Below are 13,987 nucleotides of genomic sequence, written 5' to 3'. Positions count from 1 at the left end.
GTCAGTCCGAATGACTATAGATATTAATTATAATGAACCCAGGACCTCTGTGTTACAAGTAAGGCAGTGTGTATACCCACTAAACTAAAAAAAAAATCCTTGGCTCAACCACTTGCTCCTAATTTAGCATCTTCCACATTTACTAATGGAAGTAATACTGTCTCGTCCCCCACCTCAAGAGTCATTTCCATTATACTCTATAATGATGATATCTTCATTTGTATATATATTATTCCCTGGCTAGGTAATATTCCTCTAACTGTGGGTGTAATTGTTGGGTGCCAAATGTAATGAAAGATCATGATTCTTATTACAAAGTCATCTGGTCTACACTTGGACTCAACCCAGGGAAGTCTGTTTTAAGGCAGCGTGACAGATACACTGACTTAGCTAATGAAATACTTCCTAAGCTCAACCGCTTAGGGCTGACTAGTATTTATTTTCTGCTACAAGAAGATTTACAGTTTTATAATAATATGCCCATGGAGGAGTGCTCGCAACAGAATTGAAATATATCCCACTCCTGAGAAATACAAAAAGATTTGTCTAGCTGAGATTGAAAGACTGTGATTCAATACTTTTTCAGTATATGTTGTACAGTTTGTATGAATAAAGTTACTCAAACCTATTCATGTTGATTGATTGAGGGAAGTTTACTTATTGTCTACATGGTCAAGAGACATCTTTTAATACCAATATGTATACACAGATAATAGTAAAAGAGGTATATTTAGAAACTAAGAGAGATCCATGTGGGCAAAATTGAAATCAGGATTGAGATGAAGGTTCTTTAACATATATTATCACTGTAAAGTTAAAACTGATGCAGTTTGCTGTTCATGATAGTTTGCATGACACCGGTTTGATCTCTGGTATATATATAGAAATTATATTAAAAGTCAATTAAATCAAACTAATTAATTTTGTATACTTTCAGATAAAAGATGGTGAGAAAAAAGATTGATAACAGACTGAGAATATTGATTGAAAATGGTGTGGCAGAGAAGCACAGGAGTATGTTTGTTGTTGTTGGAGATCACGGTCGTGATCAGGTAAGATTAGATAAAACTGTGGCACTTTTGATATAAAACTTAAATTGACTTAATTGTTGTTGGAGATCACGGTCATGATCAGGTAAGATAAGATAAAACTGTGGCACTGAAGATATAAAACATAAATTGACTTAATTTTTATGAAAATTACATAACTTTTGCTTGTTCAAAAAAAGTTTTAATAACAGGATTTACTAAGAAATTGCTAATTAAGGGATTTTAGTATAATACAAAATAACATAAGTTAAAGTCGATATGAGGTAACACCTCTGAACATGCTGAACCAGTAACCAAACAACACAGTTAAATCAGTATGATCAGAAGAATGTTACTAAGTTGAAAAACTTGTGTCTAATCCATTTGTCTTTTTTGAACAATAAAATATGTTTAAACTAAACAGTAAAATCAAAAACACTTAAGAGGTCAGCATACTGTGATTGACTAGTTTCCACATACCCGTAGCCAGGGGGGGTTCGAATGTTCGAACCCCCCCTTGAAAACACTGTTTGCACTGTTAAAGTCAATGTTCTGTTCGAATTGTGACTGTTAAAGTCGAGTTTGTGAGTCAAACGAACCCCCATTTGGAAATTCCTGGCTACGGGCCTATTCCATACTAGTCTTTTTGATTTTATTTTTAAAACCAGTTGTGGATTCAATAAAGTGAACAAGAAATTAAATCTTTAAAACGCATAGTTAATATAAGACTATAGTTTTACAGTATATTGCATGCTGTTTGAATTATCTATATCTTTTCTATATTTTTACATAACAGGTTGTTATATTACATCACATGTTATCTAAAGCTACAGTAAGAGCTAGACCATCTGTGTTATGGTGTTACAAGAAAGAACTTGGATTTAGTAGGTAAGATGCAGTGAACATAGCCTCATTGGTATCTATTTACATTGTCATATATAAAAAGAAGATGTGGTATGATTGCCAATGAGACAACTATCCACAAAGGACCAAAATGACAGACATAAACAACTATAGGTCACCATACGGCCTTCAACAATGAGCAAAGCCCATACCGCATAGTCGGCTATAAAAGGCCCCGATAAGCCAATGTAAAACAATTTAAACAAGAAAACTAACAGCCTTATTTATATAAAAAATGACTGATATATATATACATGTATAGATAAGAAGATTTGGTATGATTGTAAATGATGCAACTCTCCACGAGACCAAATGATGCAGACATTAACAACTATAAGTCACCGTACTGCTTCAACAATGTGTAAAACGTGTACCACATAGTAATTTATAAAAATCCCCAAAATGACATGTGTAACATGTGTAATAAAAATTCAATAGAGAAAACTTATTTATTTGATTTATGTACAAAATGATATACAATTTTTTTTTTCTAGATATACTGAACTACAAATACCACTGTATTACAGGCTTCTAATTCTTGCTACAAAATAATTTGAATCCGTTGAACAAACAGTATAAAAAAGTTAAACTTGATTGAACAGTTTAGAATGTGTATATAAGATGAACACAACCATAGTTCTCAGTAATCTTAAATAAAGAATGACATGTATATGAATTTAACATTATGTCATTATTTTTATTTATCAACATTTCTGTATACAAAAAGTAGTGTAAACTGAATCATTTGATAAAAAAAAATCAAATTCCAATACTTACTAAAAAGAAACAAAATTCTATTCTCATACAGGGCATTTTAACAACACTTTTTACAAGAAACACATAAAAAATAACTTTCTCAAAAACAAAGTAGTATGAGATCAATTATAAATACAAAAAAGGTAATCAATATTATTATAATAGGTTTTCACAGAAATCTCCAGTTCTTTAGTGAATTCTTGGTAACCAGTAGAAAATGAACTATAGCAAAATGTAATGTATGAATTTTTGTCATTTAAGTCATCGGAAAAAAAGAATGAAACAGCTTCAAAAGAAGATAAAAAGTGGAAAATTAGATGTAAAAGAAGATGATCCTTTTGAGTTGTTTGTTGCATCAACAAATATTAGATATTGTTATTATGCAGAAACTCATAAAATACTTGGACAGACCTTTGGCATGTGTATTCTACAGGTATACAATAAAAATTAATATTTTAAAATAGAAGGACATGTAGCGTATATATAGAATAATAGGTAGTTTCGTTTTTGATACTGACTATATCATGTGGAATATCTAGATGAGCCCGTTAGGGATAGTTAAGATATTCCACATGATATAGTCAGTATCAAAAACGAAACTACCTAGTATTCTTTTAATCGTTAATTTTGATGTCACACAATGTATTGCCTAATATTTTCAGTGATACAGCCAGTACATTGATACTCGAAAATATTAGGCAGTAAGATCAAAGGAAAAATATACGAATTACCGATAAACATATATATCTATGAAACAGAAGCACTTAAACACAAAAATGATAAATACATGTCAACATATTGCATCACAAATGGAAACGTGTCTTGACGTAATATCAGGCATCTTATAAAGCTTTGTAATGTTCTTTTGGGGGAATAGAAATTTATGGTCTTATGGTATTGGCAAAAACCATACTAATTTGAACAAAGAGTAATTACTTTTAGGAAATCCAATTTTGATTTTTTTTTTCACATCTTGATAACATGCAGTCTGCATAAGTTCCCCTAAGTTGGGTTGACAGACCTTTTCAATTTGTCATTACATTTTGAGTGAGGTATTTGAAAAAAAAAATGTTGTAAAATGAAGAATAAATATAATTGGCTTAAAGCTTATTTAAAAAAAGGCACCCAAGGCAAACATGAGTTTATTTACACTCCATTGCATACAAAAAAAATAGAACTTGGAAATAGATTGAATGCATTTTATCTAATTTTTTAAACTTCTGATGACGACTTTATGAGAATTATTATCAAATTTATCTCCATATAATAAAAAATGCTAATAGTTAGGTTTTCTTTAATTCTATGGAAATTTATACCTTTCCGAACCCATTGTATAAAAAAATTTATTCAACGTGTGGTTGCTGGTGATCTCAAAAGATCATTGGATGTTGTTAAAGGTCATGACCTTTTTAGCTAACTGGATGAATCAAAATTTGATAACAGGTTTTAATGAAATTGACAACTTCGTGCAATGTGAAAGGCACTCGAAGGGGATTTTCGGTTAACAACAAAAGAAAATGTCTTTTTAATCATTAGAGACCAGATTCTTACATAGTTACTCGTGGATTATCGAATTTTTCCAATCTCGATAGTTAAATTATAAATTTTAAAGTACTCGCAGACGCCGCTCGGACTTTAAAATTGTTAATTTAACTATCTCGATTGGATAAATCCGGTAATCCACTGGTATCAATGCAAGAATCTATATATATATAATTTTATAGGATTTTGAGGCATTAACACCGAATTTGTTGGCCAGAACAATAGAGACAGTAGAAGGAGGAGGTGTTGTTGTTATCCTACTAAAGACAATGGCTTCTCTGAAACAGCTGTACACAATGTCTATGGTATGTATTAGAAAGAATATTACTCTGGACTGTTAAGTGTCATTATGTTCATAAATATTTTCTTGAGTAAAATATTTTGGTGTGTAAGAATATATTTAGAATACTTGATCTGACATGGTAAAACAAAATAATGAAATAAAATTTTATGAAGTTTACATGAAGAAAATTGATTCACAAATGTTTGTGATAGTTTAAACAGGAAAAGATAGGATTTTAAGCTATTCTTACATAGGAAAAGAAATGATTTAAAGCTATTCTTACATAGGAAAAGATAGGATTTTAAGCTATTCTTACATAGGAAAAGATAGGATTTTAAGCTATTCTAACATAGGAAAAGAAACGATTTAAAGCTATTCTTACATAGGAAAAGATAGGATTTTAAGCTATTCTTACATAGGAAAAGATAGGATTTTAAGCTATTCTTACATAGGAAAAGATAGGATTTTAAGCTATTCTTACATAGGAAAAGATAGGATTTTAAGCTATTCTGAAAAAGAAATTAAAACAACATGGGTTTTACAACCAAAAAAGAATTTTTGAAAGATATTGGGAATAATGTGGAAAATGTTTTTCTAACTATCTTTTTGTAACTACTTCATTTGCAATATGTGTTTTTACATATTATCTTTTGCAATAATGGTTTAGCACCACCTTAGATTATATCACAATCCAGGCTCCTTAACTTTTAGATTTCCATTTACACTCAAAGAGTATTTCAAAATGTATAAAATTCATGAGTATTTTTTTTAAAGTAAATTATTTTAGTTAATCTATATCAGTCTGCGACGTTAAGCGGTAGCCCGAAGCCCGAGTCTAGTTTAAATAAGCTCGGACTAGTAAACGTACACTGCTGATAGTCCGACCGGTCTAGTGCATATATGTGTGCACTTTTTTAATCGTTACCGTAAGTTAACGCAGAATGTCACTCAATGCAATCGATATTAATAAACTGATACTCTCTTGCTTGCGAAAAATGCAGTTTTGACGGTCTCCCTAATAACCGATTGTTCAAAATTTAAAAGAAAAAGCGCGAAAACGGTCAGAACCACGTGTTTTGAAAATGTCAAATTTTGGTAATTATTGATTGAATTATGTTGCATAGACTTAATAAAAAAAATATTCATAACAGAAAATAACATAAACATTGAAATTAATAAAGTCATTTTTGCGTCGGAAGATATTAATTCGTAACTGCCCGCTTGACATCTTTGTGTTTTAGACAGTTGGTTATTAGGACGACTTCAGTGACTGGTTACTGTTAATTTTATGAAGAAGTGGAACCAGTTTTGTTTTCTTTTCGGAAGTGTACACATAATTGTGGTCATAAACATCGCTTGATATACATGGCTTCACTGTTGGAAAGTGTGAGACCACGAAAGGCATCAAAAAGGCCCTCTCGCAAGTCCGACCAAGTTACGGAGGCTAAAAAAAATACGAGGATTTATGGGTCCGAGAATTTAAAACCCATTGGACGGACGGTCGTCCCTCAATCCCTGACCCTGGCTCCAGTACGAGAATCTAGTTATGTTGTGTAGCTACTGTAAGGAGCAGGGAAAAGGAGGAAAATTTGTATCTGTATTTGTATTTGAACAGGAGCTGTTCAGCAAATTGAAAAATAATATGAAAAATCATGAAGAATAAAATTTTAACTGATTGATTTTTTTTCTTTTCTTGGTCTTCTTCAGAAAGGATGATCTCTTTAACTTCCAAAGTCAAATTTGAATGAGAAATTAATTTAAACAAAATGTGATGGCAAGGGGTTTATATCTACATGTATACATTTATTTTACATCTATGTCTTAAATTCTTGTCAACAGTTTTGAGAAGTTTTTTTTTATGGAAAGTAGAATTTTTTATTTTACATGGAGAAAAAACTCTATATTTTTGAAAAGTTATATACACTTCAAGATACATAAATGTAACCTCAGAATGCAGGATTTTACATCTAATATTCCAAAATTTTCTTGGGGGGGCATGCCCCCAAACCCCCTAGCGGATTCGGATCACTTCGTGCAACCGGTGACACAGATTTTATCAGGTCCAGTACATATAAATTCGGGCTAGTAATTTTTTGTTCTTACTAGCCCATAGGGCTAGTGCTTCAAATAGTTTTTGGCACAGACTGCTATATCATTGAATTTTTTCTGTGATAAAAGTATAATAGAAATGGTTTTTATTTAGGATGTCCATGCAAGATATAGAACAGAGTCACATCAGGATGTTGTTGGAAGATTTAATGAAAGGTATAGTTAGGATTAAATGCATTTGGAATGCTGGTTTATCATTCATGATAAGTTTAAACATATTTATTTATAGTGGATTGGGAAACAAGTTTTACAACTTATATTAATCCCTTTCCACTTTGCGGGTGCGAGTGCTGCCTTCTAGCGGCATTAGCCTACTCTTTTTCGAAATCTACAAGGGTGTCTTTAACGTGCAAGAGATATGGCTCTCTCTTAACACAGGTCAGCCATTTATCGTCCCCATTTAACAGACTATCATCGTTTCCTCAAGACCATACTCGCAAATGGTGTCAAGGGAGAGCCGAAAATTGAGTTCCTGAAATTGTCATCCCAAACAGAAATTGAACCAGGAACCTTTGTGTTAGTAGTCCGATGCACTAACCACTACACCACGGCTCTCATATCATTCATGATAAGAGTGAATGCAAAAAAAAAATTATGTGGAAATGTTTTGATATTTAAAAAATGATGTGGAGTTAACTCAATGAGAAAAAGTCCCAACAACAAAACTGAAAACTAGACATTGTAGAGGTCACTGTATTGCTTCAAAGGATAGCAATCTCTAAAGCACCCAAATTCTTCATATTTAAATCTGGTTTCTATAAAGATTTTGCTTGGCTTTGCCTTTTGTAAAGGTTATCCTGATCCAGCTGTTTAAATGTTATTCATAATTTAACAAAGGCCTTAATTGAACATATGACATATCAAAAGGCAAAAAAGATATATGATTGAAAGTTGCTTTTTTTAAAAACTTTCTGTTCTCTTAGTATTTTCCATTCAAAAAGTAGATTCTATGTATATACTTGTATACTTAACATTGTAGTACTTCAAATGTATTTTTCCTACAAAACAAAGTATTTGCATCATCGATAAGTGAAGAAGAAATTCTACACTGTACCATTGAGACTTCTATGCTTTATATTGAAAACAAAACAATCTTGCGATTTTGATGAGTTGTAATGAGTAAACTTTTTGTTATCATGTGGTTACTTTGTTTATTACAGGTTTCTTTTATCTTTAACATCCTGTAAGAACTGCATGGTAATTGATGACCAGTTTAATATGCTGCCAGTGTCTTCTCACATTCTCAACATACAGCCAGTACCAGCTAAATCTATGGTAAGGATAGAAATTATTTATACAGCCAGTACCAGCTAAATCTATGGTAAGGATAGAAATTATTTATACAGCCAGTACCAGCTAAATCTATGGTAAGGATAGAAATTATTTATACAGCCAGTACCAGCTAAATCTATGGTAAGGATAGAAATTATTTATACAGCCAGTACCAGCTAAATCTATGGTAAGGATAGAAATTATTTATACAGCCAGTACCAGCTAAATCTATGGTAAGGATAGAAATTATTTATACAGCCAGTACCAGCTAAATCTATGGTAAGGATAGAAATTATTTATACAGCCAGTACCAGCTAAATCTATGGTAAGGATAGAAATTATTTATACAGCCAGTACCAGCTAAATCTATGGTAAGGATAGAAATTATTTATACAGCCAGTACCAGCTAAATCTATGGTAAGGATAGAAATTATTTATACAGCCAGTACCAGCTAAATCTATGGTAAGGATAGAAATTATTTATACAGCCAGTACCAGCTAAATCTATGGTAAGGATAGAAATTATTTATACAGCCAGTACCAGCTAAATCTATGGTAAGGATAGAAATTATTTATACAGCCAGTACCAGCTAAATCTATGGTAAGGATAGAAATTATTTATACAGCCAGTACCAGCTAAATCTATGGTAAGGATAGAAATTATTTATGTTTTGGGGTGGAATTTACATGCAAACATTCTTTCATTTGAGAACTTCATCTAGGAAATAGGTGGCATTATTCTCCAGAAATATAATTTAAACAGATTCAGAATCAAATCAAATAATTTAAAACTTATTTTTGGAGTATGATAAAAGGATATGTTAGGTATCTGTCAACTCAAGAACACAGTACAACTGGACAATATTCATCTTGCTGAATTTTTTCAGTTTATTTTATAGGCCAGATTAACTTATTTCTTAATCGATGTAAAATGTTTTTCGTTAAATAACCAGACAATGTAAGGCAAGATTTTAAATGTTGCAAATCTTAGTTAGTCTCTCTGACTCTCTCAGCAGAATTTGAGAAATCTTCCACATGCAACTGTGGCTTCAATGTCAGCTTACCTATTTGGTTGAGCATGCATTGCAACACTACCTTCCCAATATACAGTGTTAGAGCCCACTCAAACACACATACCTATAGAATTATTATAACATTCAGTGTTGTTAAAAATATTTTTTATAAATTTAGAAATTATTGCGTGCATTTATTATTACGATTTTGTCACTTAAGACTAAAATGCAATTTCAAGTTTAACAATATTGAGAACAATCATGTTTATTTCATATTAAAAAGTTCAAAATGTGAGTATAAAGTATTACGATTATAACCCAGTCGCATTTTTCACCATTATAAAAACCTCGTAATAATTTCTGTATTTACAGATTATACTGTTGCTTTACATATCTTATTTTTCCTGACAGGAAGATGCTTTATCACCACAAGAACAAGAGTTACGGGACCTGAAAGATTCGTTACAAGACACACAACCAGTTGGATCTATTGTCAACTGTTGTAAAACACTGGATCAGGTAGGAAGTTATCAACAAAACAATATGCTTTTTGTAAATGGAAAGGGAAGAATTTTTAGAATTCTCATGATTAGATGCTCATTCTAAGACAGATTACATAAACTATTTAAAATAAAACTTTTTTAGTATTATTTATTCAAGTTATACCAAGAATGGGAATATGATGTCAACTTTTAGTTTAACAAATCTGAAAATTGAATTGTAACAAAACTTCTAATGAAAATATAAATACTAAACTCTATAATGATAACTTAAAAACCTAAATCAATTCTGATGTTCTCAGTTATACATTTATGACCATATGTCTTTTATGGACAGTGTTTTTAATGTAGCTGGCTCTTTGAAATTAGGAAGGATTGAATATTGGTAATTTTGTATAGCAATTAAATTGTAGAGATAAATATTGTGCAGTATTTTGATGATCTTGAGATACAGAATTTTTTTTTTATATTGATATGTGTATTTCCCCCAAAACCAACTTGTCGATGATAGGCAGATAAGTTTCCCTAGCTGTTACATAAGTTTCTATCAATGACTTTGATATTAATTTTTTATCAATATCAAACTTCTTTTCCAGGCAAAAGCAGTTCTGAAATTTGTTGAAGCTATATCAGAGAAGACTTTACGAAGCACAGCTGTTATGACAGCAGCAAGGGGGCGTGGCAAGTCAGCGGCTCTAGGACTGGCAATAGCAACTGCAGTATCATTTGGGTAAGAACATTTTTCTTTTAAATACCACCTTTTATTTTGTATATACATTTTTAATCACCTTCTTTTTAGTTTACTGAAAACATTCAACCAGTTTGATTCCTTCTGAAAAACGGTAAGAAATTATACTGTGTGCCAGTGATTTAGTTTCCTACCAATAAAATTGAGAATGGAAATGGGGAATGTGTCAAAGAGACAACAACCCGACCAAAATAAAAAAACACAACAACAATCTTTCAGAGGGAACAACTTCGATTAGAGTTTGTTTTCATGTACACCATATTGAAAATTTTAATAAGACCCCTCCCCCTCTGAAAAGGGGAAAAATTGAAAAGGAAAAATTCTAAATATGCAATATTAAATGAAAAAAATAATGTTATAGATGTTAAAAAATCAAAATTTAAAATTTGAGATTGTTCAACAGATAAATTTCAGTTATCGCAATACAGTTGAAGAACTTATTGACTTAAACAAACATTCAATTGCAGAAAACATAAGGCCACACTTACAAATATTTTGGTTTGCCCAAACCCTACCCAAAGGTTGAGACAGTGGGTAGGTAGGTAGGCATTTTCTTTTTTTTTCTTCAAAAAATGAAATTGAAGTATCAGATGTTTATTAGTCCTTATGCCTGTTTGATTAAAAGAAACTTCTTCAAATCAGGACAATAAAAGAATTTGAGTAGGCAGCTTTTTTCTGGGTAGGTAGCGTTTGGGCAAACAAACCTATTATTTATTATGGCCTAACTTTGTGAATAAATTGCATTTTAAAATACTACTTATATTTTAAATTTGTAGGTATTCCAATATATTTGTGACAGCACCAAGTCCTGAGAATTTAAAGACAGTGTTTGAGTTTGTATTCAAAGGATTTGACACACTAGAATATCAGGTACATTTATATATATAATATATAGGGTGTAATAGGTGTATTATTTGTTTATCTTTAGTATTATAGCTATTTCCACAGTCATACAAAACCTTCAAACATCTGAGGTTTTATTCGGTATAAAGGTATATGTATCTAAGACAGCTATCACACGATGAAAGATTAAAATGAATTGATAATATAAAAATAAAAGACAAACAATAGAGGGCCATTATGTTTTCCCATATGTGCTCATCCTTCACTTCAGTTTCAGGTTAAATATACCCGGTATATGAAATAAGAGGATTTGGTATGATTGCACAAGAGACCAAATGACACATAAATTCCACAACCTTAATAAAGTTTTAAATTTTGATATATTATTAAAGGGAATTATTAAATGCATGCAAAATTAGAGTTTTAACCAAGTTTTAATATTTCACTCATCATGAAATATGATATTTCAAGCGGGAAATAGTGTCCTATGGAGACATATTCCTGTTCTACACAGCTACTTTTGCATAGGTACTATTTCTGTACTTAAAATATGTAGTACTGGAAATTTACTTTAAATATTTAGTACTATTTCTTTACTTTAAAATTATTGGTAATATTTAGGTACTTTTATTTTACAGGACTTGATTTGTACTAAATATTTTGTATTCCATGTTTGAAAATCATAATTATGATGGAATATTGTATTATTTCTGTACCAAAATATTTAGTACAAATCAAGTCCTGTAAAATAATTATATTTTACAAACTTTCAAAATGCTGAAAATGTAACGGTAGTAACCAAAAATCTGTAGTACCTAAATTTCAAGTACAAATTAAGTACTGTAAAATACAGGTACCTAAATATTGCAATAATTTTACAGTAACAAAATAGTACTGAATATTAAAAGTAGATTTCCAGTACTACAGATTTTTAGTACAGAAACAGTACCTATGCAAAAGTAGCTGTGTAATACATAGATATATCCCACAATAATTTTTTTTATGCATGTTAGCCTCATATCTTTTTTCCCCCAAGTAAAACAATAGGAAGGTATTTTTATTTCTACAACTGCATCTTTTACTTTATGATGCCTCAGCAAAAACTTAGTTATTCTGTAATAATTTAATGTTGGATGTTAGGCATCTTCTGATTAGGTGACGTTATTTTGTTATCAGCCCATTGACATAATTTAGTCATTTGACCATGACGTCATCAACATTTTTTCATGGTTTGATATGGTTTAAAATGGAATTTAGAATTAAATAATAAGAAATGACTATAATATATTTTCTGTCTATTCAAAATAACATAAAAAATGTGGTGCACACTGTTAAATAACCCATTACACGCTTTATTCAGTATGAACCAGATTTTTTATGTTATTTCTTCATAGAGAGAAAAAATATTACTGTCATTCCTTAAATATTTCAATTGAAAATGTTTTTCAGATTCATGTTACCTAATAAGTTTAGATGAAATACAGGTTTAATAAATAGTTCTAAATGTTTCACAACATTATCTGTTTAGTATTCAGCATATTTTGATATAGTTATATTTTAGCAATAAAACTAATTTGAGAGAGTTATTATTTGTTTTAGGAACATTTAGATTATGAGATAATACAGTCAACTAATCCAGATTTTAATAAAGCCATAGTCAGAGCCAACATCTTCAGAGAACACAGACAGACAATACAGGTACAAACTCATAATAATATGTTGCTTTGTATCCTTAAGGTGTTACCTAACACTACAGGGATATAACTCTGTAAAATCAGCAAAACATTTTAATGATGTTGTGTTCAGAAGGGAATATCAAGCTTCTCAATGATCAAAATAAGTGTTTGTCAACTGCTATGTAACCTGTGTAATTTTTCTGATAAAACGGTTGGTTCATATTTTTTTCAAATTTTTATATTTTTGTCAAAGGGTCAAGTAAATACTTTGTCAAAATTTCAAGAAAATTTAACTAGCTAAATTAATTTTGGTTAAAGTGTTGGGTACTACCTTAACTACTGATTTTACTTTTATTTACTATACTTTTAAAAAAAAGTGGTTTTTATTTTAAAATCAAAACATTTCAATGAAGTATTTGGCATAAAGAGGTGATCATCACTGCTAGTTAATTAATATTTTTTTGTTCAATAAATTAATAAAATAAATATACAAATGAGAAGATTTGGTTTGATTGACTCGTAGACAATTTTCGTTTAGTAATCAAAGTACAATGATGTAAACCAGTCACCATACTGTCTTAAATGAGCAATGAAACAAGTCATAAGAGAAAGCCAAAAGCCAGATTTATGCTAATAAAGCTTAATATGGCAGCAACCAATGACAACTGCTCAACTGAAGTCTTCTGACTTGGGACAGATACAAAGAGTGTAGGAAGGTTAACCATGTTTGTCAGTGCTCAACCCTTAACATCATTTGACAGTCAAAAACAGCTGGACTCAACAAATCTGCATGAAGCATTAACAAAAAACCTAAACAAAAAGTATAGCTATAAGGAACTCACAGTTACCGAAAGCTAGTTCAAAGCCAATTGAAAGTAATAAATAAACCATTTTTCTCAGACAAAATTATCAATTAGTACATGACCAAGAGATTAAGTTTATTGTCCTATTTCATTTATACAAATCTATTTTATCAAGCAAGAAAATTATTTATTTTTGACAACAGTACTGATTATTCTGATATTTGTATTTCAGTATATCCATCCATCAGATTCACACAAGCTTGGTCAGGCAGAGTTGGTGTGTATAGATGAAGCTGCTGCCATTCCATTACCACTAGTGAAGAATCTTCTTGGACCATATCTGGTGTTCATGTCCTCTACTATTAATGGGTAAGATTATATTTGTGCTTGATAAATACAGATTCTTACATTGGTACCAGTGGAATATCCATCACAGATTGTTTAATTATCTAACTTGAAAGTGTTAGCCTTAATGTTGAATAAAGACCTCTATATACATGTCTGACAAATT

General features: G+C 30.8%; 1 protein-coding gene across 1 annotated transcript in view; it reads left to right on the top strand.

The window, feature by feature from the left end:
- The window catches only part of LOC134685602 (RNA cytidine acetyltransferase-like), a 43,496-nt gene that overhangs the window by 3,861 nt on the left and 25,648 nt on the right, over positions 1–13,987 (top strand). Inside the window, exons 2-12 of the mRNA XM_063545506.1 lie at positions 938–1,052; positions 1,825–1,916; positions 2,949–3,120; positions 4,412–4,534; positions 6,716–6,777; positions 7,782–7,896; positions 9,318–9,425; positions 10,003–10,136; positions 10,931–11,024; positions 12,597–12,695; positions 13,709–13,845. Of these exons, the coding sequence (XP_063401576.1) occupies positions 945–1,052; positions 1,825–1,916; positions 2,949–3,120; positions 4,412–4,534; positions 6,716–6,777; positions 7,782–7,896; positions 9,318–9,425; positions 10,003–10,136; positions 10,931–11,024; positions 12,597–12,695; positions 13,709–13,845 (1,244 nt within the window). The 5' untranslated portion in view covers positions 938–944. The remainder of the gene's footprint in view (positions 1–937; positions 1,053–1,824; positions 1,917–2,948; positions 3,121–4,411; positions 4,535–6,715; positions 6,778–7,781; positions 7,897–9,317; positions 9,426–10,002; positions 10,137–10,930; positions 11,025–12,596; positions 12,696–13,708; positions 13,846–13,987) is intronic.

Source organism: Mytilus trossulus, chromosome 9, assembly GCF_036588685.1.
Source record: "Mytilus trossulus isolate FHL-02 chromosome 9, PNRI_Mtr1.1.1.hap1, whole genome shotgun sequence".
NCBI classification, from domain to species: domain Eukaryota; kingdom Metazoa; phylum Mollusca; class Bivalvia; order Mytilida; family Mytilidae; genus Mytilus; species Mytilus trossulus.
Note: the sequence above shows the minus strand (reverse complement) of the source record. Positions and strands in the feature narration are given on the sequence as shown.